This window comes from Colletotrichum scovillei (assembly GCF_011075155.1).
Source record: "Colletotrichum scovillei strain TJNH1 chromosome Unknown Contig00004, whole genome shotgun sequence".
Taxonomy (NCBI): domain Eukaryota; kingdom Fungi; phylum Ascomycota; class Sordariomycetes; order Glomerellales; family Glomerellaceae; genus Colletotrichum; species Colletotrichum scovillei.
Window position 1 is genome coordinate 114,537 of NW_023336262.1, and position 23,984 is coordinate 138,520.

Consider the following 23,984-nt stretch of genomic DNA (forward strand, 5'->3'; position numbering starts at 1 on the left):
GCATGCATCGGGCTGGAGTCGAGGATGGTGTAGTGTACCGCTCGAGGCGGTGGAGGGCAAGATGCCAGGGAGGGTGAACATACGATTACCAAAATAACCTAGAGCATTATGACTTCCAACACGCAACTCCTAGATCTCCAGGGACCGAGGCACTGTCTGACGAATGAATTGTGATTGCTGGGAACTTGGAAGGGGAATCCACGACTAAGGTTGGCAGGTAATGGTATCATGGGGGTTGACGGGACGGGACGCGAGGGGAAGAGTGATGGATGGATCATGGAGCTGGGGGCAAGGAGCGGTGTTGAGGCGGTGATGCAGGTCACTGGGCTTACCGACGATGAAGACAGGCGGAGAGCAGGGATTGGGGGAGACAAGCGAGCGGGACGGGGTCGTGGTGGCTCTTGATGATTGGCGGCGGTGATTTTGTGCCTGAATCTGCCCGACTAGCGGCAAACGCCAATCTCGAAGAGGGATGCAAAGTTGACGATGTGATTTTGTCCGAGGAGGAAGTGGGAGGGGGGAGCAAGAGGAGGGGTTTGGTTGCAAGGGTTCGTGGATCGATCTATGGGCCAGAGAGACCAATACTGGGATATTGGGCTGAGAAAGGAGGAGGGGTTGAGAGTCGAGACGAGCCGAAGGAGGATTCTAGAAGTTGAGTCCGAAGCAACGGCATGACTGGCCTGGCAACTCAGAAGTGACTGAGGTATCCGTAGGTAAGGTAGGTGACTGATTATGGAAAAGAGTTGTCGTTCATGCGGCTTTGAGCGAGTTTGGATGGGGTTCAGAGTGGTTTGGATGAAATAAAGTTAGGTTGTGGCTAGTGAGACAGTGAGGTCTGAATGCGTTCACGACGGCGCTACTGAGACCAATGTGAAGCAGCCTGGGAGAGAGAAGGTAGACGCTGGCGAGCTCTCAGTCGTGGAAAGGCAGTGAACTGGGAGGAGGAACTGCGTGGTAAGGCACCTACACGCAAGTTCAGGTCTCCAAGTATTGCAGAGAGCATGAGGCTCTATCCAATCCCGCGTGGCAGGGCGGAAGCTTGGGCGATCCGGGGGAGGCGGCGATGAGGAGAGAGATGCAGAGGTGCAGAGGGTGCAGAGGTGCAGAGGGTGCAGAGGGTGCAGCATCTCGAGCAGTCCCGATCCTGCGAGGATAGAGTAGATGGCAACCATGGCAACCGTGGGCGGCATGTCCAGACGACGAACTCACCAACCGGAAGGGCAGATGTCGAGCCGTCAGTGAGTTGGCAGCTTGGCCGAATCAGTCGGATACCTTATCGATCACGGAATCTAGGTAGGTTGTTGGGCACTTTGATGAGGGTAGGTATGGGTGCTCATGACCCGGGCAACGAGCCAATGATGGTGCCAAGGGGTCGTCGACCGCCTTCTCGCGACTTCTTCTGGTGTTCATGAGGGATCCATGAGGCAGGTATCGTTTGACTCCTGAGATGCTGTCCTGAGGTGTTCAGGAGGTGACACAATCCTGAGGTGTCGAGTCCGAAACTGAAAGAGGGAAATGAGAAGAACCACCAAGGACTCGCGCAACTGAGGGAGCCCCGCGTTGCGACGACCTCACGTGCGGTCCTGACGACAGCGCATGCGAGGATGGTGAGGTGTCTCCGGATGAGGTTTCTTGGGCCGCCATTCCCGACTTTGGACCCTTCCGAATGTCTCTTGGCGGATTCGGGAGAAGGAACAAGAGGTACAAGATGGATGTACTTGAGCCAAGCCCAATTGAGAACATGAGGTGAAGAAAGATACCTGCCCAGAGGTACCTAAGTACTCCAGATCCAGTCTGCCAACGCACCGGGAGGCCCGTTCCCAATCTCGGGGGGGTCGGAGAAGGCACGGAGGGGAGGGGGAGGTCTCTGGTCTGGGCCCAGGGCCGATGGCCGGTGACCGTTTTGTTCCAGGGAGCCTCCACAAGTACCGGTATGTGTTATTGTACAGTACTTCTGGCACACGCATAGACATACTATGCGAGGAGGTACCTCAGATAAGAAGTTAGACTCAACTTTTAGGTCTGCTCCTGAGGCAAAGGGGGAAAGTGTCGGGTGCCTTAGCGGCTACTCCCCGGTTGGAGGCACGGCGGTTCCATGGCGGATACCCTGAGAAAAGATAGGTACGTATTTCTCTCACAATCATTCGTGTCAGTCTTCTATTGCGTATCCGTCCAGTCATAGAGCCGTTACATCTTGCGAGTAAGGTACTTGCTGCCATCCTGAAGTCACTCACTGCTTCCATGTCCTTGTTCCATTGGTGAAGCACAGAGAAGAGAGAGAGCCTAACAGTCTGCAACGGTGGAAGCTGAGTGGTAGACTGGCAGTTGGCAAGTACCGCGGGTGAAGTCACTGACATCCCCGACGTTCCATTTTGGTCGTGGTTAGGCTGAGATGCTGCCTGGGCTGTCCATGTCTGCCCGGTCCGCAGCTGGCAATGTGCCCCAACAGCGTTCATAGCCGTTCAGCTCTTTGCACCAGTTCCAGGTTTCCCCCTTCAAGCGTCAGCAACGCGCGCCAGTTGTTTACCCTGCCTGGTGAACATCAAGTACCTTCTGGCGTGAAGAGGGTGCTTGCGAGTACTTACAGTGAGTGCTTGGTGTTCGTCCTATCAAACACGCGGCTCGCACTACGCAACACACCTCCCGCCGCCACCCAGAAATGCGGCGGTTGGGAAGACGCCAACCAATGATACCCTACCAAAGAAGAGATCCAGCCTAAGAACATCACCAACTTAACGTGATGGTATAAATATGAAAGCCCCCCCTCCGCAATCCACCCCTCTTCCCTCTTGTTCTCCCCCTCCCCCCCCCTCAACCACAACCAAAAAAGGGTCGCAAAGTTGCAAGTTGGGAATACCTCCTTGGGCCGTTCGTTACTGAATTCCCTTTCCATAGGAGGCATCTCTCACCCCGGACCCCTAGTCAATCTTTTTGTGTGTCACTCGTCCCTCACTTCTCTCACTCTCTTCTCTCTCTCGCTCTATCCCCCACCACCCCCCTCCGATCCGAACACCCCTCCAACTTCGTCATTCCTCCCTCTCCTCTATTCGCTCATTTCGTCGCTCTCTACAAGTCTTCTTATCCCATAGACAAAGACATATAAGGTCCCTGGGCAACGCGCACTCCATCGTCTCAGCTTCCCTTGTCTTTAGTTTATCGTTCCCCATTCGAGTTGTCATTCCTTAATCAGAACAACAACATCAGCAACAGCAACAACAACTTCTTCGGGCCTACAACGCCCGCTCTCTCTTAGCAAACCACAACCGTCATGTCGTTGTTCAAGCGTACCTTCAGGTCGCAAGACCCCAATGTCCGCGTCGACAAGACGTCCAGGCTGAAGAAGTCAAGCTCGATCCGGGATCACCAGAAGCTATCGAAAATGCAGCAGTCCGTCAACGAGAAGCCCGCCATGGCCCCACCAGCCGCCCCCGCGCCGCTGCCGACCAAGACGGGCAAGTCCGTGGCCCCTTCACCCATCGTCACCTTGACCGTGGGACGCGAGGGTCGACTGTTTGCCGCTCACGAGGACGTCCTCTTCCAGTCGCCCTTCTTCGAGGCCGCCTGCCGAGGCCAGTTCTTCGAGTCGCAGAGCAAGAGAATATCCCTCCCCGACGAAGAACCCGAGATCTTCTCCTCCGTCCTTGAGTACCTCTACAAGGGTGACTACTACCCCCGCCTCGTCCACAACAGGCACCGCAACTCTTGGGAGCTCGAGGACGCCGTCAGAGGAACTCCCCAAACTTCCCCCAACCCCGAAAACACCCCCCGAGGCGGCCGCGCAGCCGCCGTTCCCTCTACTCCCACATCAACAACTACCGGTACCACCGCGAGTGAGGCAACAATCTTTGTCTCGGGCTGCGGGCAACACATCCTCCGCGACACCGTCATCTACTGCGCTGCGGAGCGGTACGGGCTCGAGGAGCTCAAGCGCCTGGCTCTGCGTAAGCAGGGTCTCCAGTCCGGTATTGATATCGGCACCATCCTGCGCTCCGCCCAGTACGCCTACGCCCACACCCCCGACTCGGACTCCCGGCTGCGCGCTCACTACCTCGCCCTGATCATCAGATGTCGCAAGACATTCAAGAGGAGCGGAACCATGCAAGCCGAGATGGAGCGCGGCGGTAGCAAGCTCTTCTTTGACCTGTTCGTGGCCATGTGCAACCACCTCGACGACGTTATCGACCACAGCAACGCGCGAACACCCAAGACCGTCTGAGAGGTTTCGGTTGACTTTCTTGGTCTTGTTGGTTGAGTTGACTCTCGACCAGACACAGCCAGAAAACACATGTACAAAAGCGATCATGGTACTGTCACGGCGTTCAACACGGTTGTTTTTCTTGTCATTTTGGTCCTTTGCCTTCCGGATTTGCATCACAAGGATAGGAGGTTGTCTTCTGAGAACTGCGATCCCACGGAGGTCTGCTTTTCATGCCGGCACGTCACTTTCTCCCCTCTCTCCCACACCAGATTGGAATCGTCACCATTTGGGAGCTGTCTTTTCTTTCTGAAAACCCATCTCCACTTCTCATCGAGGTTGGCCGAATAAACCTTTCTGGTGGATTACCGGAGTCGAGGAGGACTAATACCCCCCGCAAACGAGATACACTCCTCCCGCTCTTCTTGCTTTCAACTCTCTCTTCCGCATCATCTGGACAAAGATTCCCCCAAATACAGGATATACCGGGCCCGGGCGGTTTTTCTCTATCTCTCCATTTTACCAATCACTGGCGTCTACCCCCTTCTGAGCTCTAGTACTTTACTCCACGTTCACTCGTAGGTGGTAAGGGAACGGCTCAAACGGCTCATCAGAGAGCGAAAAGAGGAGGAAGTCGAAACGGAGAAGAGACTTGTTACCTTTTGATTTTACACAAAAACACAAAATAACGACAAAAAAAAAGACACCAACCCCAGCACCAAGTTTGTTCCACTCTTCAACTACTCTGCTTACTTGGGATCGACAATTTACGGGGGACGGCGCAACTCCAACAACAACTCTCATCTCTCCATCGGGAACAACGGATTTTGGGCGTTTACGGTATTAGACATACCGGGGCACATCAGTTTGGTGCCAGCTACCATAACAGATTGTGTTTTTTGTCTTCTTTCCATCATTTTCTGAGATTACGGATGTCTTGAGGATACGTACGGGATGTGCCCGCCTCCGACTCCAGGGCAGGCCGAGGAAAAGATCATGTACAACTCTCAACAGCGCAACAAGGACCAGACTTTTGCGCTCTTATTCTTCTTCTTCTGGCCTTGCCAAATCAACAACTCAACAATAACCAAAAAAAACGGAAAATCTCCCAAGCAAACAAAGCATGTCAAGACTGAACGACTTAACACACCACATGCTTTCGGATCTCATTTGTCTCTGGGAATTTTAGGAGGATGCAACTCTTGTTTTTTCACGCGGTTTTCTGCATTGGTTCCTGCTTTTGCGATATAGCCTAGGCGGATTGGGAATATCATCCCTAGTGGATTGGTTCTCTTGGACCTGGCTTGAGCCCTCGTCAGGGCGTGGTAATGAGAAATTTCGGCCACCTCATGGATTGTTCTTCTTATTCTATGTGACTGTTTGCATGTTTCCAAGTGACTATATGCCCTGTGTGATTGGCTCTCTTGATGTATACCCGCATGTTAAGTGACTCACGAGCCTATATCCAGTTATGATTTCAATCACCTAGTAATCACCACTCCAAGCGTTTCTATCAAATTGTGATTGACCAGTCACTCATGCCATGCTTCCTCTGACGATCCGCACACCTTCCAGAAGTCTCGGTCATAAGTTCAAGTTGCCTCAGCGATCGTCAGGCGACCAGAGACAACATGAGAAAAAGCAGTCATACAGGGGCCATCTGCCCATTTATTTGCTTTTCCAAGAGAGACAAGAACCTCAAACGAACGCCGATCCCCATTCGACAATGTAGCGAGACATAAAACACGACTGCACCTATTTGAATTAATCAACAAGTATTCGCACGTAAGCACGGGTTTTGACTCGACGTTATGATCGTTTCTCGGCTCTATCGCAGTGATAATATTGTTGTTATTGTTTGTCTCGCCACAAGGCACAGACGTCTGCGCTCGTTCGTGGTGGCAAGTACCACTCGCTACCCAAGCGACCCGAGTAACGTGCGACGTCGCCGGCGTGATGTTGCACGTTCGTCCCCTCTGGCGCGGCGGTGCCTGGGAGATGTGGTACAGATGTAACCTGCCTTTTGGTTATCGAGGCGCCGACTCGGCTCTGTGGCCTGTGTGATGGATATGAACCCCCAAAGTTCGGCACTTGAGTGAGGCTGCTCCGACTACCACAGTTCTGTTTCTTTGGAACATTGTAGACATGTCTGTTTGTAAATGTCGCGTAGAGATGGGATAATGTCACTACAGATGTTGTAGGAAGTATAGAAGTCATAAGCAAGATGAAGCCCGTCCTCTGCAGGTCCCGATTTCCCTTTTGCGCAATCTTCTCTCATACACTAGGTCCCCGAGTCCCTTCCAAACTGTAAACATTTGGCCGGTGAGACATTTTGCGGGTGGGAAAAGACGTCAGGTGCGAAACTAGTCAATCTGCACGACACAATGAGACCGCGGGACTCGGGAGGCGACTGCGTTAGGCTTTGGGGCCTTGCCAGCGTGCCATCGGTGCAGCAAAGTGTGATGTGATGCAGACTGACTAAATGAGACTATGAGAGACAGGTTAATCAGGGACGGGCGGGCGCTGCACCAGAACCGAGACTCGGAGGGAGATCGTGTGTGACCCCTCGCATGCTGGGTAGGCACGGCAGGGTTCGGTGAGGAGTGGGATATATAGTTGCTTTCGCCCGTCTGGATGTTGTGGTGTTGGGCTTGACTTGGAGTTGACCTGAATGCTCATTGTGCGTTAGCCACTTCGAACCCTCCAAGAACGACCTGTTTTGCCCCGGCGCTCGTTCAACCCAGCCACAGTCAATCGAACCCAGCTTTGTTAGCGTATTGACCGAATTCACCACTGAGAGAGAAACTTTGGCAGCAGCGATAAAACACGAAGGGTAAGTTTGCCATTTATCTCCTAGTCCTTGGCGTAGGTTTGCGCAGCTCGTCTCAAGTCCGTCAAGACTTTCGGGAGCTGAGCACCCCGGAACGTTTGCCGGGCAAGAGAAGCTTCTCTATTGTTAGCGATTCCCGCATCCCGCGTCTGCCCCCGCGTTCTTCCGCCGCTTTCGTTTTTGTTTGCTTTCTGGTCTTGTCTTCTTGGCTCGGATTATTGGATGCTGCGAGCTTCTTTGTATTGCAATTCCTCGGATGGAATTCCCGTCCCTTGTTCCCACCGAGTGGACAGGGCCCTTGTTGGTATCCGCACCGGGCCGGAAAAGCGGGGTCTGAAATGCTGCAGTTGGGATTGGTCAATTGCCGGAGCTTTGGGCCAGGGGTAAAATTGAACCCTTTTTTTGAGTTTTTGCGCCTTGCTCAAAACACGTGGTTTACCGTTTAGCAGTTACTCTTTTTTGTTTTTATTTGCAGAGGAAGGAGGGATTGAGTTGACTGGACTGTTTCAAGCTGACAGGTGTGATAAGTATCAATTTCAGGATCCTTCCTTCTGTTGCGCGACGACTTCCATGAGGCAGTTGCGACTCTGAAGCTATCGTCACTGGTGACCTCCCGTTCCTTCCTCTCGAATTTTGGCCCCGGGTGGCCCCTGTCATCTACCCCACTCTTTCGGTCCCGTGCGCCTGGATTGAGATTTGCACCTGGAGGGGTCGACTTCAGGCACAGGCAGGAACTTTCTATCGCACTTCCACTGCAGCAAGTTACACCTTCCACTGCAATCTGAGCATTGGGCAGCGGGCTTATTCGTACAGGTCTGCGGGTGAGCGAATCTTCTTTTCCTTCCATTCATCTTCCAATTTAATTTGCCCATCTCACCCTCGTTTCCCCTTGTCATCGTCAAAAAGTTCCTTCGAATACGCAGTCGAGAGTGGGTGCAGGCGAGGAGCAAGCCAAAGTTGGATGCCCATCGTCATACGGCACTCATCCCTCCCTCGTCTCGTTTTCATCCAGTCTTATCCAACTGCGCCGTCAATTCTCTCCAGAGTACCATTCCCCTGGGTGCTGGACATCAGCTATCGTTGAGCAGACATGGATGGAACATGATTCGCCCTTGCGTCCCTGCTATCTTGTCTGATGTGCTATCGGCATTGCGCAGCCATCCCAGTGGTGACGCCGCACCACGCAAGACGTTTCAATGCACACTGCGAAAAGAGAGACGCATTCCCCAGCCCAGCAGAAGGGGGGGGGGGGGGGCTTGGGGGTCAATAATACCATTCTGGGGCTAATAATACGGCCGTTGCGCCATGTTCAGTCACAACCACCACCTTATTCGACAGACCACCCAATATTACCTTCCGGTGAGATGAGGGAGCGCAATCAATAATTCAGGTCATACACTTTTGTCCGACTGTCCGTCATTTTCCCATTGACACATACTTTCTGACTTGCCGCCTTGGCTTGGGCTACCTTACGGAATACGGATACCTGCCGATACATCTCGCTTTTTCAAGATTCAACGCCCTTTGGCTTTGTCTTTGGGCCGCCGCCGCCGCCGTCGCCGCCTTTCTTTCACCTGTCAATGCGACGCTGGGCAACTGGATCAATCTGAGCCTGACTTTTGGCTTCCCACGTCTTCCGCGCTTCCATCGCCTTTCCCTTTTCTCTCGGCTCACTCTCAATTTTTCTGCCTGACCCCCCTTTATCGACTAAATCCTTCCTCCATCCCCGATCTGGTCAAGGGCAGAGAGATCAACGCCCAGAATTAAGAGTCCTGCCTGTCAACCATACTTTTGTCGTCACTCGGAGCAACCAATTAATCGATCTGGAGTCGGACTGTGTCAATCATTCCGCCCAATTCCAACCCACGCACCACTGCCAATCACGTCCAACAACACCCACCCACCATCTCTCTTCTCAATCTCATCTGATCGAGCGCAAGGGGCGGACAAAAAGTGAATTTTAACAATTCCAGGGGCATAACCACCTATGCTTTGAGGGCAAGGCCGCAATGCCGCAACAATAATTAGAAGACAACCAAGAAAACCTCGAGCACGGCCCCCTCTTGATCTCCTCTTCTCGGTCGATCAACGCGAGAATCGAGACAAGACGAGACAATCCGCAAGAAAACCAGAGACGCTATCCCGAACACGCTCCGCTTCACCCTGTCTGCAGCTGCAGCCACCGCTGCCCGCATCAACGTACTCGTACCAGGACGCCAGATCCATACCCTTTTTTTGCTTTCCTTTACACTACATGCAGTACGCCGCCAGTACCTGACAGCTACCTCGCGACCGCTGCTGGTCATCCTGCATGAACACAGACGCCGGCCTCGCTGGTTCTGGACACCGGACGCTCCAGAGTCTCCCTGGCTCTATCCACCACTCGCAGTTGGTCGCCCGCGCCTTTCCTCGTGCGTCTGCGCTCCCGTAGCCGTACCAAACCACCATACCTTGCCAGGCACACCAGGCTTGTCGACCTTACCGACTCCGCGTACCTGCGCCAACGTCTGCTGGTCACGTTCACGTTCTCGTTCTCGCCGCCGGTGTTCAGTGCTAGCGAAAAGACGCGAGCCTTTCCAGGCCTTTCTCTACACCCGATCCAGAGTGAGATCCTATCCCTTTCCTCGCCAATCCGCCGACACTCGTGGACCGTGGTGCAGCCCGGATCCCGATCGACGCACGGTAAGGGGCTCGCGGCCGCCCTAGTTCACCGTTTCCATTGTTCCTGCTGGGTCTGTCACTGTCACAGTCGCAGTCGCAGTTGCAGCTGCCACCCGGACCCTCTTCTCATCCCATCTCACCACCCGTTGGGTTGTTTGTACGTACAGAGTACTCTCGCTGTACGACTCTGCTTCTGGAACGGTACTGCATCCTGCACACTGCACACTGCAGCCTTTCTGCTTGCTGCCCACCACAAGCACGCCGCCCCGACCGCCCGCCCGCCTACCGCAGCAGTCAGTCCAGCAACTGTTCCGTGCCCTCTCCTGGATCCTGAGGCCGGTTCCGTGTCGTCCTGCGCTCGCGTGGTCTGCTGGTCTGGTTTGGGCACTTTGGTCTGGTCTGGCGTGGTCCGTCGACTACCCGTAACCTCTTTCTTTCTCCCTGCGTCGCCATGGACGACTACGATCCAAACTCAATCCCCCCTATCCCCCAGCGCTACCGGAATCTTCAAACCCCTGAACCTCAGCCGCGCAACCGCTCTCTTCCACCACCTCCTCCGTCGCGCCACGCCGATGCTGTTCCCAGCTCTCCCGAGGTCATCTCTTCTCTCATCACCAGCTTTGCCGTCATAACCAAGCCCGCCGACCAACACTTTGAGCGCAGCACCCCGAGCTTATCAGTTCCCGCAACCCCTCGCCAAGGCAGCTTTGGAGTCGACTACGGCGCCTTTCACCAGCCCTCACTCGAACAACTCCGGAAAGAAGACCTGCCACTCGACGAGATCGCCGCATCCGCCCCCGTTATTCGAACCGCCAAACCACCCTCCGGATTCTCGCCCTTGACCGCCCCCAAGTCCTCACCCGCTCGCGACGGATCCGGTGGCCTCAAGTCCCTCTTGCGAAGTTCTTCGAGGCCCTCTTCCAAAGGTTCACTTGGGTCACGGGATGATGCGCAGAGCATAGGCAATCTTTCTGTAGAACGTGGCTCTGCGCCCACCCCAGAGCTCAAGAGACAGCGCTCATTTGACAGTTGGGGTAAGAAGCAGGGTAGAAGTCACAGGGGATTAATGTACATGAGTTCCAAAGAGCGACTACGAGAAAAGGAAGAAAAGAAGCGCGCGAGTATTGGCGACCGCAGTTCCAGCAGCTTCACCGGAGCCTCCCTACGACCCGATCCCTTCCTCGCCGAGACGCCCATCAGCGAAGAACCCGCCTACACACCAGACTCTCCTACCCGTGGAAGCGCCCGCAAACACCACGAAATGGCGAGCCCAGGCCCCGAAACCGCCAGCAGCCCTAGAGCGATACCCGCGCGAGACTCGTCTCTCTTCAAGACGGGAGCGAATGCAAAGAGATCCTCTACGAGATCCTCTAGATCAAAGAGAGAAAGCGCCAATAGCACCAACGAAATAATATTTGAAGGAGAGGAACAGACCTCTTCAAGGGAGGCACCGAGGCGGAAACACTTGTCTCGCCATGCTTCCGAAAACGACCTCGCTAGAGCATCGGCCGACGCATCCGGAAGGTCTTTCAGCCGCCCATTCTTCGAGTCCAGGCATACCGAGAACTTTCTATCCACAGGACCGTTATTTGAAGAAGAGGACGTGGAGGATAGTGCACCGTTCCCCGCTGTTGCTCAAGGTCGTCGTCGGGATGAGCAGATCGCCGACCGGAATAGTAGGCGCAAATCAACACGCGAGGCCCCAGACGCAGGTGAAGCCATCAAGATGAAGCGCAGTAGCTCCAGACTCAAGCGGCTCTCCCAGCCGCTGAGTCCCAAGGGAGATGAGTCGCAGGCCAGCTCACGCAACTCTGCAGCGTCGCCCGATCCACGCAACAGCATGCCAGCAGGGTATGAGCGTCCCCGCAGTGCAGACTCGATTGACGATGCCGTTGAGTCGTACCTGTGTTCTCCTCGCCTATCGCAAAAGATCCGACACCCGCAAACCGGGCGTGTGATTTCCTTCTCTGAGGTGGGAGATGCAGATGGCTCGGCTGTGTTTTGCTGTGTGGGAATGGGATTGACGAGATATATCACGGCCTTTTACGACGAGCTCGCGTTGACGCTGAAGCTTCGTCTCATTACACCCGACAGGCCTGGCGTTGGCGATAGCGAGTCGTACGCCGATGGAACTGCGACGCCACTCAGCTGGCCCGATGATGTCTATGCCATTTGCCAGGCGCTGAAGATTACCAAATTTTCGATCCTCGCCCACTCTGCGGGCGCCATTTACGCGCTGGCTACTGCTCTCCGGATGCCCCAACACATTCGGGGCAAGATCCATTTGCTCGCGCCCTGGATCCCGCCGTCTCAGATGAACGTTTTTGGCACGTCGCAGGCGTTACCACCGACCAACGCGATTCCTACCTCGCAGCGCATCCTGCGAGCGCTCCCGACAACCTTTTTGAAGGCTGCCAACAGCTCGTTCATGTCTGCGACGAGTAGTTCCATCACCAGCTCGCTGCCCAAGAACCCCAGACGCAGCAAGCGCAAATCGACCGCGACCACTGGCCGGGACACCCCGGCGACGCATGGGAGCAAGCGGGACACGACACCCCACCTCGACAAGGAAAACCTTGGCTTGAATTTTGATCGCAACAGCACAGGTGACGACCTGTCTGGTAGACCTACGCTGCCCGCCACAGAGACCATGGATAGAATCAGGCCAACCGGCACGGCATCAGCGCAAGGGCACTACGATGCCGATGCACAGGTCATTGCTGCTGCGTCGGATGCGTTGATGGATAAAGAACGTCAGACAATCTACGACACGAGATTGACGCACGCCATTTGGGAGCTGGCCACAACAGGAGCCAACCCTGCCGTAGACTTACTGGTCTGCCTGGAACGCAGGCACACGATCGGTTTCCGGTACGTTGATATCACACGGCCTGTCGTTATACACCACGGCAGCCGTGACACCCGTGTACCGGTTGACAATGTCAAATGGCTTGGCAAGACGATGAAGCGCTGCGAGGTGCGCGTTCTCGAAGGCGAAGGCCACGGCTTGATGGCGAGCGCTGGTGTCATGGGCGCGGTGCTCATGGAAATTAGCAAGGAGTGGGACGACTGGCTGCGAGCCACTTCCAAAAAGGACGACCGCGGCCGGAGAACTGGTACGCGGTAAGGGGACCTCGATGTTGAGGTCAGGGATTCCCCCATTTTACGGTCACATTTTTTTTTCTCTTTCTTTCTTTCTACCTTGGACACTTGAATGACCTTGAACCATTGATGATTTGACCTACACCTCTGATTTATATCCAATACCTACGTAGGGGGGAGTTTTGTAATTATTCTCAGGCGGCCCATGTATGATGCGTGGTTGGATACCTTTTTGCGTGGCATCGGCGTCGAGCGCGTCTGCAGGCTTAGGGCGGGCTGGTTGGTTGATTGGGAGTCATGGGGACGAGCTTCGAAGGGGTTCCGAAGCCGTAAGGAAAAAAGACACCAGGGTCGGCAGGGTTATTTCATGAAGCGGCCATTGTTGAAGAGCATCGCTCCATAGTATATAGCAGTAGTACAGCATCGGCTTGTTTTACCGCACAGTAGCTGCGGACAAACACCGAGTAATGTGTTAATACGATCTCCTTTGTGGAAAATAATGTCTTTCGGCAATGTCTGACGGCTTTCTTGTGGCTCTTTTCCTTTTAGGCCTGAGTACCTAGTTGTCTTGAAGTCGTCCAGGTTCCATTGCCTCCAGAGACCTCAAGGGAATCGTAGTGAAAAACATGATCTACGACCCTCCTCGTGGAATCCATATCCCACCTTTGTTGGTGTGCTATTCTCTCTCCCTTGCCCGAGTCTCATTCGAAATAGATAATTGAGTGGAAGTTGACAAAGTGAGATTACCTCATGTAAGGTAGTGAGAACCAAATACATAAGACTACCCTCTCATAGGAGCTTCCATACAAGTTGCACAACGGCCACCCGAATTTCACAATGCCGCTTCCCGTCTGACCGATCTCACTCTTATCTGCGGCTGAGTCCCAGTGCGGATCTCGATCCAAGACATGCGCACGCAAGCCCACCCGCCCCAATATCCACCCACGCATCCACACAACCTCTCCCAGCCCAACTTAGTCCACAACAAGACCATGGATTGTCATCAAACCAGGCGAAGTGCCAGAGTGGTTAATGGGTGTGCCTCGAATTAACTCTGTATTTTCAGAGCCTTTGTAGCACATGGCTTCGGTCGCGCAAGTTCGAATCTTGTCTTCGTCGATATTTTTGGATTTTTGATGGTTTTGATTGGGTTTTGGGGGGATGTGTGTGGTTTTTTGCCCTTTTGCGCTTGAGGAAGGACCCACTGGGCCTCCTTAGCTTTATTTCTGGTTCTGATACTCTCTCATTGCTCTGTTGTGTCGTGCCGTTGCTGGCCGACCTGAGGAAGTCAGCTTGGCCAACTTCAAGTGAGAGATGTCACGGTCTACAGGACTTAAAGTATCAGGAGAAGAAAATGGTGGAGAAATGACACCACGTTATGCTTGAGGTCATTTAGAGTTATCTTGGACAACGACTCAAACAGAGTTGCTCTTACACATTATACCCCCTTCTGCTAGCCTGGCCTACCACTCTTTGTTCCTTGTCCTACCTATTCCCATCTAGCCCCCTCGTAAAATCCAGGGCAAAAAACCGCAGACCAGCGAGGACAAATACTGGAGATAATACTGGAGAGGGCGGGACTTAAGAGAGCGATCACAGCTGAAATCTAATGGACTCAAGAAAACTGTCTGTCACTGGCCAATTTGTGGACCGAATAGTCAAAGAAATTTTTGTCCAGGTCGAGGAGCAAAGGAAGGCAGAACACCAACCCTACGATATGTAGGATCAGGACGAACCGTCTTAAAGCAAGGTTTCGGGCCATGATTCTCCAAGACCAGCCCCGGGCCGGTGCGACGGAGCAAAGTGGGGCCAAGCAGTCCGCGACGAGGTCGGAATGCAGTCCGGCTTGGGACGATTAGGGAAGCGACCTCCTTCCTCTGCCGAGTGGTTGAAGTTTGATTAACGACCTAACTTTGAATGTACGGAGAAACACTCTCAGGCCTCAACCATCTCAAGATACCCTGTTTGATGCAGCTCTGGCGCTAGTTCATGGTGGGACGCAAGAATCAACACACCCATGCGACGCTACGTCATGGCTGCCAACGTGCGCCTGGATGATGCTGCTGCTGCTTATTTACCATGCGCCCTCCCATCCATAAGCGCAGCCCTATCACCAAAGCCATGAGTTCTTTGCCAAGTCGCAAAGTCTATCGCCGTTCTCAATCTTGAGACTGATATCTCCATCAAGACTTTGGTTTCATCCTCTTGAGTTGGACTCACCTACTCGACTCTAACTTCACTTACACCTGACCTCAGCCACACTCATCTCATCTTATAGCAGCAGCTCACCACACCTACACACTCAACACCATGGATATCCTCCTCTCCCTCCCGATAGTCTCCTACTTCCTCGCCCCCTCCATAACCTCCTGGACGACCTCTCTCAACCTCCTCTTCTTCTACATGACCTGGACAACCCTCGTCCTCTCCCACGGACCCCTCAAGATCCAGCTTCTCGGCGCCGTCGCCATCCGCCTCATCCTTTGGCTCATCCCCTCCCTCGCCTTCCTCCTCTTCGACACCCTCCTCCCCTCCCTCTCCGAATCGATAAAGACCGCCGGCGCCGCAGCTCTCCCGCCAACACACGGCCCAACCATTCTCAAGACCCTCGCCCTCGCCCTGTTCAATCTCGCCCTGTCCGCCGCTCTCGAGGGGGGCACAAGCCTGGCGTACGCATCCTACTTCCGCGAACCCCTCTTCCGCGCATCCTCAGCCCTACCGCTGCCGTTCCAGCTCATAAAGCACGTCGCCTTCCTGATCGCCGCACGCGAGGTCCTGACTTACTACATCCACACGCGCGTCTTACACTCCCGCGGCAGACGCCTCACTTCTACGCGCGTAGGCAAGCTTCATGCTTCGTACGCCCATGTCCGCGCCGCGCCGCCATTCTCGCTGATGCTCTTCGCCGACCACCCGATTCCGTTCCTGCTCCATCGCATCGTGCCCATCTTCGTGCCGGCTGTGGTCCTTCGTCCTCATCTATTGACGTACTTTCTGTTCGTTGGCTTCTGTACCATTGAGGAGACAATGGCCATGTCTGGGTACAGCGTCGTTCCGGGTATCGTCATGGGCGGAATCACGCGTCGGACAGCGATTCACTATGCTGGGCAAGGGGACGGAAACTTTGGTGCCTGGGGTGTGTTGGATTGGGCTCATGGCACGAGCGAAGGGCAGGACGTGATTGATGATATGAAAGCTGAGGCGGAGAAGCACCGAATCAAGGAGCGTAGTGAGAGGGCGGCCAACAATGGTGTTGGATTCGTGCAGGGTGGCATTCAGGAGTTGAAGAAGGGCCGCGGACGCAAGGGGAAGAAGAGCAGCTGAGGAGGATTTTACTGGTTTCTTATTTCCTTTCTTGTGAGTTTGGATGATTCTGCTGTGCGATGAATGCAGTTGCTTGTTATATGTTTCGAGGATACCCCCCCAAATCGCCAAACACGTCTAAGTATCTTATATATATACCGACAAAGTCTACACCAAACCGTGTGTTCCAGTCCCCCAGGTCCCTGATCCGATGCGCCCAAAGGCAGGCTCCTGTATATGTGTAAGCAAATCCAGTGAATCAAAATGCTGCCTACCGCCCTTCTACACCCAGTTGTTCTTCTTCTTGAACCACTTGAGCGTCTCCAGCGCCGCCTGCACACGCATGCCCAACCTGGCATCAAACACAAACGCCTCCCACGCGACGACCTTGTCGAGCCACTCCTGGCACTCGTTCATCTTCTTCTTGCGGTAGTCTGCCACCGCCTTGACCTGACCCTCGGCGTCTGTGGGCTCGTCTGCCGCGGCCTGACGCTTCTCGGGTTGGCAGCACTCGAACCAGGCCACGGCGGCCATCTCGTAGTGGGCTGTCGGCAGGGGATACTCGTCCTTTGTCGGGCCCTTGAATGCCGCTCTGTCATGTCGTTAGTACCAGTCTTGCGAATGTTACTTCTCAGAGGTCACAAGCCAACGTACCTGTCTGCGTTGAGGACTTCCGTCTGCAGAATTGTCCTCGCGTCCTCGAAGCGTCCCAGGGTCCTGTAGATAGCCGCAAGGCAAATCGACCGGATGGAAGCCTCGTCGGGCGTCTTCTTGACCTTCTCCAGGGCCTCGGCCGGGAGAGTGCACCGCTCCCATCCCAGACTCTTGATCGACATGTGCAGCTCCTCGTCGTTCATCCTCTTTGTACCATTCCACAAGCTGACCATTTCCTGCGCGGGGCTGACGCAGACGGCATCCGCCAAGTCGACCTTGAACTCCTTTGCGCGCTCCTCCCACTTTTGAATCTTGCGCGTAATAAAGGTATCAAACGGAAGCTGGCGCGCCATGAACTTCTTCCGTCCTGCCGTCGTCGGCGCCTTGCGGAACAGCTCCTCGGCCTTCTTCTTGCGGCGGCGCATCTCGTCCTCGTCCTTCTTCTCGGCGTGGAAGGCGTCGCGGTACAGCTCGAGCTCGGCGCACCCGGCCATGTAGTAGTACAGCGTGTGGCTCCAGTCGTTGAGCTCGAGGCAGCGGAGGAACGTCTTCTGCATCAGCTCCCAGTCCTGGTGCGACATGGCCGCCAGAGCGAGCTCAAAGGCGTTAAGGGCCGTGACCTGACGCATCTTGGACTCCTGGCCTGTCGTGAGGAGTTTAATGGCGTCAGCGAGGTTGCGCTGCTGCGCCAGGACGCGGGCTTCCTCCACGCGCCAGAGGCGGGAGTCTGGGTACCGCGTCCGCATGGAGGCGAGGAGGGCCTCGCACTTTTGCGCGGGGTACCCGACCATCTCGGCGTTGGCGTCAAAGTCCCGTTCCGCGGGCGTGATGTCTGCCTGGCCCAGGAGTCCGTTGTAGTAGCCCAGGAGGATCAGACCCGACACGGCACCGTTGAGGTTGTCGAATTGTGTGCTCTTCCAGAGCATGCGCACGCCGCGCTCGCGGTCGCCCCGGAAGCCAACAACGTACAGTAGGCGAGAGAAGGCGGGCGGGACCATGCTGAGCATGAAGAGCAGCATGCCGAAGCACATGTTTGCACCGCTGTGGATGAAGGCGTCGACGGGGTTCGAGAAGACGCCAGAGTCGGCGTCCGAGTCGTCGGCCATTTGCGAGGATACCTGGAGAGGGGCGAGCTTGGCATCGCCTGAGGGTGTCGATGTGCCGGAGTCAAGACTGAGCGTGGCCAGATCCTGTGCCGGTGTCTCCAACGTCGCTGAGTCGTTCACCTTCTTTTCCGCCGGGGTGACCGCTCCCGATTTGGGGACCTCGTTGGCGTCTACAAACTCAATGTCGCTATCGGACTTGCGCTCCAGGTCGGCAAACTCCTCGTCGTCAAAGCTGCCGGGCATCTTCTCCTCGCTCATCCGTTGCCGCAGCGGCGGCGGGTCAGCCTTGTTCTTGTCCTTCTCCAGCGCCTTGGCCTCCTGCATCATGATGCTGTCAAGGGTGACAAACGCCTTGCGGAGCTTATAGAACCCCTTGAGAGCTTCCGTCAGACTCTCGTGCAACACGGCTACGACGGCCGCCATGAGCTGCGACTCGGCATGGATGAGTAGGAACTCGGTGCCCGGCGCGTAAATCCTACTGCTCGTGGCGTCCCGTTCTGCCTTTTTGTAATCCGCCCATGCTTTCGCTTCCGTGTCGGCCAGCCGTTTTGAGGCCTCGTTCATGACTTCCTTTTCGAACCCTAGGACGGAGCGGAGGAACGTCGTCATGGCCAGGCCCAGCTGGTGAAAGGCCGAGTCGCCCTTGCGCAGACGTTCCTCGGCGCCATCAATGTCGTCGTTCATGATGAAGGCGGCGGCTACCATGGCCTCTTCGATATCGGCCATTTCCTTGGCGGAGAGTTCCTTGGAGGAGAGGTTGACTGACGACGCGGCCGGGCTCGCATTGCTGCTTACCTTGCCCGCCGAGCGGAACCACGAGCCCAGTCTACTCATACTGAAAGCGTGATGAGAAGGGCCAAGAGTGAGTGCGTATGTATTTCCTACGGGCAGATTGCAACGTGGCCCAACTACAAGAAGAACAAGAAATTCACGAGACGGGCTGGTTTGTCACTGAGTCGGGACCTCGGGAAGTCGACGGGGATGACTAGAAACCGGAAGTGCTCCGGCGAGTCGCTGACAGAGTGTGAGAGTGAGAGTGAGAGAAGCTCGCGGCAGGCAAAAAGGGCCGTGGATCCCCAGCGGCGGACTTTGGGCGCTGAAACAAACACGGGTCGACAGAGTCCGAATCTGGAATGCCGATTGGCGAAGGTGATGACGTCTTTTGCCTAGTTTGGCCGCCTCGTGGGAGTGAGTGAGTGAGTTGGCTTGGTTTTGTGTGCTTGCAAGTGTTTGTGAGTGTGAGTGTACCAGTCTGGAGCTCTCTGGTGGAAGCTTCGATTTCGTCCCTTTTTTTTCTTGGTGGCAACCCGGAGCTGGCTGGGAATAAAAAACGGACGCAAGGGTGCTCGATAAATGGCGCTGTTCGGCGAGGATAGAGATGGAGACAAAGACGTGGGAAGCTAAAAACTGAGATGGAGAAGTGAGAGCCGAAAGCGGTCGAGAGCGCGTGCTCAGTCACTCAGTGAGCTTGTGCTGCTGGTGGATCTTTTGCTTGTGGAAGAGGAGAGCTCTGAGGATCAGAAGAGATGTCCGGGTGTCCTCGGTATCATGGGGTAAAGGCAAGGCTGGAGGACGAGCTCTTGCCGGTGACGACGTTGATGTGACTGCTGACGATAAGGTGAGAAAGTTAGAAAGGCTGGCTTAACAACAACAGCATGCGGTAAGAAAAGGGAACAAATAAGCCAAGCCACGGCAAGGTATGGTCGAGTACATGTATGAAAAAAGGCTTAGGTGAGCGGCGGCGAGTGAGAGCGCAGCTTAGTTGTTGAACAAGTCAGGGGTGCACGTACTGAACCAGTGAACAGTATGCAAAAGTCATTACCTTCAGTAATACAGAAGCGGCGTCAGATGGGCCAAGAGTTCGCAACGGCCGTCATTGACAGGCAAAAGTGAGATGGGCCAGGGGTGCTTTGACAAAGTGGGTGTGGTATATGCGGTGAGCGTTGCGCGTTACCGTACAACTGACGAAGAACTGCCAAATACACGTATCCGCGGCTCCAGGGCATGAAGAGGTGAGGTCGGAGAGGGGTGACCGGGCCTTAAAGCAGTTGTACCTTCGATCCAGGTGGCGCGGGGCACGAGGGAGGGAGGTTGAGAGAATGGGCTCGGATGGGTTCCTAGAGCTGGAGCTAAGGGTTATTCGTTCATGCGCCAGCGAGTCCACCGGTCGAGAATTGAGACGGGGGTGTTGATGGATAGGATGGGATGGGATGGTGCCGGTGCTCGTGAGCGTTGTGTGGATGTATATTGGTTTGTGTACAGATATATTGAGTCTATGGGTACACAGGCGACTCTAGAGAGAACCTGTAAGGCGTTGCTGTAGGCAGATCCGGCTACATCGGCCGGAGTATTGTTCTCTTAAAGAGAGGCGCAGCTCCGTTCACGAAAGTACCCATACGGAAGTTGTGGTGAGCTCTTTAGAAAAGACTCTAGGTGAGTACGCAGGCACAGAGAAATTGGCCGGTCTTTCAAGCATCGAGCAAGGCAAAAGCGGCCAATTCTTCTGACCCCCGCAGGGTGAGAAAGGTAGGGCTCCTTCACAAGAGAGTTGAGTGATGAATCACACAGCTATCCACCACAGCTTCAGGGCCATTTTACCAGGGAAGATCCGCTAGCGAGAACCAGAAGAGAGACTGGACCTGCTGGAGAGAGTGAGCAGAAGAAGAAAGTTACGACCTGTGCAGAAATAGCGTCGTATTCCGTGCCTTTGAGTGGTGGCTGAGCCTGCCGCTTCCGCATCCGCATTCGCACTTTGGTGTGTCCTTGATCCATCGGCCCCAAGATATCCACGGATAGTTGGATAGCTCATTGAGTGTCACTAATCCAATACTGCGGTCAGTGGGGGATGGCCCCGGGGTTATCGGGTCGTTCGGCTGCTGGCAATCCCCGAGTTACATCGGGGGCGCGTGCCTTTACTCCCTCCGCTCCGGTCCTCATCAGCCACTTTCATTATACTGTATGTTGAAGAATTTTCGTATCCTCACAGGAGAATGGATTTGCTTATGTCGTACGGTGGATAATTATTTCCCGATCAGTGAAAGCTGGACAGAGGCAAAGTGAGAAGCAGCCGGGAAGCCCTGACGATGCATATGAGCTAGTCTGGACTGATCCCTCTGGTATTCTCGCGCGCGGGAAGCGATGATTCAAAGTCTCCGAGACTGAAATCGAATCAACGCCGGGAGACGCCATTGCTAAGCAGCCTAGGGCCTGGGCATCGCCGGACCCAAGGAACCCTAGCCAAGAGATCATCCGCTACTGCATCTTGCATTGCAGGCAGAAGCTGGCGGCGTTTTCCTTGGTCCTTCTCCGACCGTCTGGTCAGCATGCACAGCATGGCTGGTTGAATGAAATAGGGGACACATGTTAAAAGTCACATGTTCAAGGTTTGCCATGTCTATCACAGATGGAAGGGCAATGGTGTTCTCGACCGGGTGACCTGGTCGAGAGAACGAGGAATAGATAATGTCCGTGACATTTGCAAGATAGTGAAGTTCTGTCTACGGCACCATGAGCGTCGACTGACGAAAGTTTCCTTCATCTCAGCTCCCCAGACATCCGTTCCGATGCAAAGATCTGAGATGGCAAGCAATTCCCCCTTCAGGATATGCATAACGTGCCCGGCTCGTTGTGTCCCTTGGTCCCCGGCCGCGTCGGTGCCTCGCAAGCAAGCCGCGCAACCCACACAGTAGTGGGCTCGCGTGCTCAGTCCCCTCAATATGGACGAGGAACGCAGACAGCCGCTGCCAAGAGGTAACGTGGGAGGTAAAGGTGACAGCCATAAGTAGAGGCACAAGCATACGCCGTGGAGTGAGAAGGCGAACGATTTTTAGAAAGAGGACATGCCTTTTACATTAACTCTTGGTGACACGAACATCTCGCTTCGTCTTGATTTACTGACTGAGTGGGATTTGTTGGCCGGTGTTAGAGGAGAGGCCCAGGCTCCGATTCTGTCTCAGCGTCTGCTTCTGGTATTGATGCGGTGACAACCTTCGCTGGTCCTCAGAGGTTGAAAAGTCATCGCATTAGAGGATGAAAAGGACCTGTTGCGTGTATACTGAAGCGTGATACAAAAGGGTCACCGGTCCAGAGAGTATCATGGTCGCTACGATGTTCCATCCTAATTCAAGCAGTCCATGTGTGCAACTCCGAATCTAGAGGTTCAAAAAACTCTAATTCACTTGAAGCGACATCTTGACGTCCCAATGAGATGGAAGATGAACTAGATGATCGACTTCAGTCATGGAACAAACACAAAAAGGGTTGAGCTCGAGGCATCTCATGGCTGAGAATGTTGGTCTGCTCGCACAAGCTAAGTGTTGGTCAAATTCATGTTAGTGAATAGGTATTTTGGTCCCTACATCACTGAGATTGGTCCATTAGACAATCCCTTGGATAATAAGCCCATAAAGCAAGCTGAAGAACAGGAGTATGGAGGATCGTTGACCATTGTTGGATAGGCCCTGCTTTTCTCAAGTCTCCGGTACCTGAATGAATCTCAATTCCCTGATGCCTCAGCTGAATAGTGGCGCCGTGTGAGTCTTTACCCCGCTGCGTCACTACCTTAGGTACCTTGGGCTGGGCTCATGCTGAGTGTAAGGTAAGGGAGGTAAGAAGAACCGCCCTTGGCACTGCGACGCTCCAACCTGGCTGCCTCTGACCTCACCCCACCACGCCTTTGAGGCAGCTACCCCGCCATCGGCCGAGACACCAAGCTGACTACGTACTTTTCCAACCCAAAGCAGAACACCACTGCCAATCTGGAAACGACATCGTCGCCAACATCCTCACCAACCTCGACACGGTGTCTGCCATTTCTGCTACCAGTATCCGACATGCGAAACTGCCTTAAAATCTAACAGGAAAACTCTCCCTCCAAACCTCATTCGTCAACAGCTCTCCCACCCTCCAAAACTTCACCACCCAGCTGTCGTTCGAGAGCTTACAACCTTGAGGGTCCCCGGTTCCCACTCGGCAAAGCTCACCGATCACCTACCCAAACTCAGTCCCAGCATCAACACTCCAGAATACACAACCAACACGCAACATCGCCCATCATGTCGAGCAAGCGCATCGCCAAGGTACGCCAAACTCCCTCTCGCAACCCCCAAATCCTCCCCTACAAACGACCACCATCCTTGACTAACCCCCAAAAACCACACGCGCAGGAACTGACCGAAGTCACCACGACCCCTCCCACGGGCATGACAATCACCCTCGCCCGCGACTCCGACCTCCACGCCTGGCACGTCTCCCTCACCGGCCCCGAAAACACCCCCTACGCAGGCGGCACCTTTGCCGTCCTCGTCGACCTCCCCAAAGACTACCCCTTCAAGGCCCCCGTCGTCAAGTTCGCCACCCGCATCTACCACCCCAACATCACAAACGACGCCAACGGCAACATCTGCCTCGGCATGCTCAAATCCGAAAACTGGAAGCCCGCCACCAAGCTCGCCGCCGTCCTCGAGGCCGTCCGCTCCCTCCTCGTCGAGCCCCTGCCCGACGACCCCCTCGAGGCCCGCATCGCCGACGAGTTCAAGAATAACCGCCCCGAGTTTGAGAAGAATGCAAAGCAGTACGTCACGCGCTACGCAAAGGGCCCGGCTAGCTTTGCCGCCTCTGAACCGCCTGCCAAATGAAGCGAGCATCATGGCCAGTAATAGCACGATGTGCGTAGTGTCTTCTCAGCCACGGCGGGGCAGAAGAGGACGTAAGCACGACCAGAACACCACGAGAGCTCCTGGGGACTCCAACCATTTTTTTCGAGTGATTCAAGCAAAGAGTATAGAAAACGACGGCGTTGGTCGGTCCAGACAGTGAGCATTAACGGCGTTGGGGAGATGGGATTTCAAATTGTTCCATGCTTTTCCCATGGATTTGGAATAGTCTCTAGACTTTCAGAGGGCATGAGCAGAGCTTTGGCAGCCAACAGCCGGTCCATTGCGTGGATCGGTAGTCTGGACTGTCCCATATTATGCACTTTATCTAGGACGGCGTTCATATTAGATTGTTACAGGACGCTGAATCAAATCACTCATCATCACCTCCTGGAATTGACATAGTGGCATTGTGATCATCTGAACACTCGAAGCGTTGCTCATGACAACTGTTTAGAGAAACGAATAGCACCAATCAT

At 54.6% G+C, this 23,984-nt stretch overlaps 5 protein-coding genes across 5 annotated transcripts; 4 read left to right on the forward strand and 1 right to left on the reverse strand.

Annotated features, from left to right (window-relative positions):
• The first annotated feature begins 2,796 nt into the window (after window positions 1-2,796).
• HER10_EVM0007839 (uncharacterized protein) lies at window positions 2,797-5,653 on the forward strand. Its single transcript, XM_035477382.1, has one exon. It carries the CDS (start codon window positions 3,269-3,271, stop codon window positions 4,214-4,216), a length of 948 nt encoding a protein of 315 aa, XP_035335115.1. The 5' UTR covers window positions 2,797-3,268; the 3' UTR covers window positions 4,217-5,653.
• Window positions 5,654-6,873: 1,220 nt separating this feature from the next.
• HER10_EVM0006925 (uncharacterized protein) lies at window positions 6,874-13,271 on the forward strand. Its single transcript, XM_035476496.1, has one exon. It carries the CDS (start codon window positions 10,138-10,140, stop codon window positions 12,811-12,813), a length of 2,676 nt encoding a protein of 891 aa, XP_035335053.1. The 5' UTR covers window positions 6,874-10,137; the 3' UTR covers window positions 12,814-13,271.
• A 1,640-nt stretch (window positions 13,272-14,911) lies between these two features.
• HER10_EVM0009789 (breast cancer protein) lies at window positions 14,912-20,088 on the reverse strand. The gene is made up of 2 exons (XM_035479263.1): window positions 16,746-20,088; window positions 14,912-16,683 (listed from the first exon to the last, which is right to left on the reverse strand). Exons 1-2 carry the CDS (start codon window positions 18,683-18,685, stop codon window positions 16,374-16,376), a joined length of 2,250 nt encoding a protein of 749 aa, XP_035335259.1. The 5' UTR covers window positions 18,686-20,088; the 3' UTR covers window positions 14,912-16,373.
• On the forward strand, window positions 15,099-16,112 carry HER10_EVM0011396 (sterol desaturase family protein; the record flags this gene model as incomplete). The annotated part of the gene is made up of 2 exons (XM_035480829.1): window positions 15,099-15,514; window positions 15,608-16,112. The coding sequence occupies 2 exons, from the start codon at window positions 15,099-15,101 to the stop codon at window positions 16,110-16,112; spliced, it is 921 nt and encodes a 306-aa protein (XP_035335369.1).
• A 2,433-nt stretch (window positions 20,089-22,521) lies between the features above and the next one.
• On the forward strand, window positions 22,522-23,890 carry HER10_EVM0008516 (ubiquitin-conjugating enzyme). The gene is made up of 2 exons (XM_035478034.1): window positions 22,522-22,929; window positions 23,017-23,890. Exons 1-2 carry the CDS (start codon window positions 22,906-22,908, stop codon window positions 23,485-23,487), a joined length of 495 nt encoding a protein of 164 aa, XP_035335167.1. The 5' UTR covers window positions 22,522-22,905; the 3' UTR covers window positions 23,488-23,890.
• The last annotated feature ends 94 nt before the right edge of the window (window positions 23,891-23,984 follow it).

What these genes read in the sequence shown, in the direction of transcription:
- HER10_EVM0009789 (XM_035479263.1), bottom strand. Translation starts at nt 18,685, where the DNA reads ATGAGTAGACTGGGCTCGTGGTTCCGCTCGGCGGGCAAGGTAAGCAGC. An exon ending in GAAGTCCTCAACGCAGACAG is followed by an intron (nt 16,684 to 16,745) that starts GTACGTTGGCTT and finishes ACGACATGACAG; the next exon opens with AGCGGCATTCAAGGGCCCGA.
- HER10_EVM0007839 (XM_035477382.1), top strand. Translation starts at nt 3,269, where the DNA reads ATGTCGTTGTTCAAGCGTACCTTCAGGTCGCAAGACCCCAATGTCCGC.
- HER10_EVM0008516 (XM_035478034.1), top strand. Translation starts at nt 22,906, where the DNA reads ATGTCGAGCAAGCGCATCGCCAAG. An exon ending in CGAGCAAGCGCATCGCCAAG is followed by an intron (nt 22,930 to 23,016) that starts GTACGCCAAACT and finishes CCACACGCGCAG; the next exon opens with GAACTGACCGAAGTCACCAC.
- HER10_EVM0006925 (XM_035476496.1), top strand. Translation starts at nt 10,138, where the DNA reads ATGGACGACTACGATCCAAACTCAATCCCCCCTATCCCCCAGCGCTAC.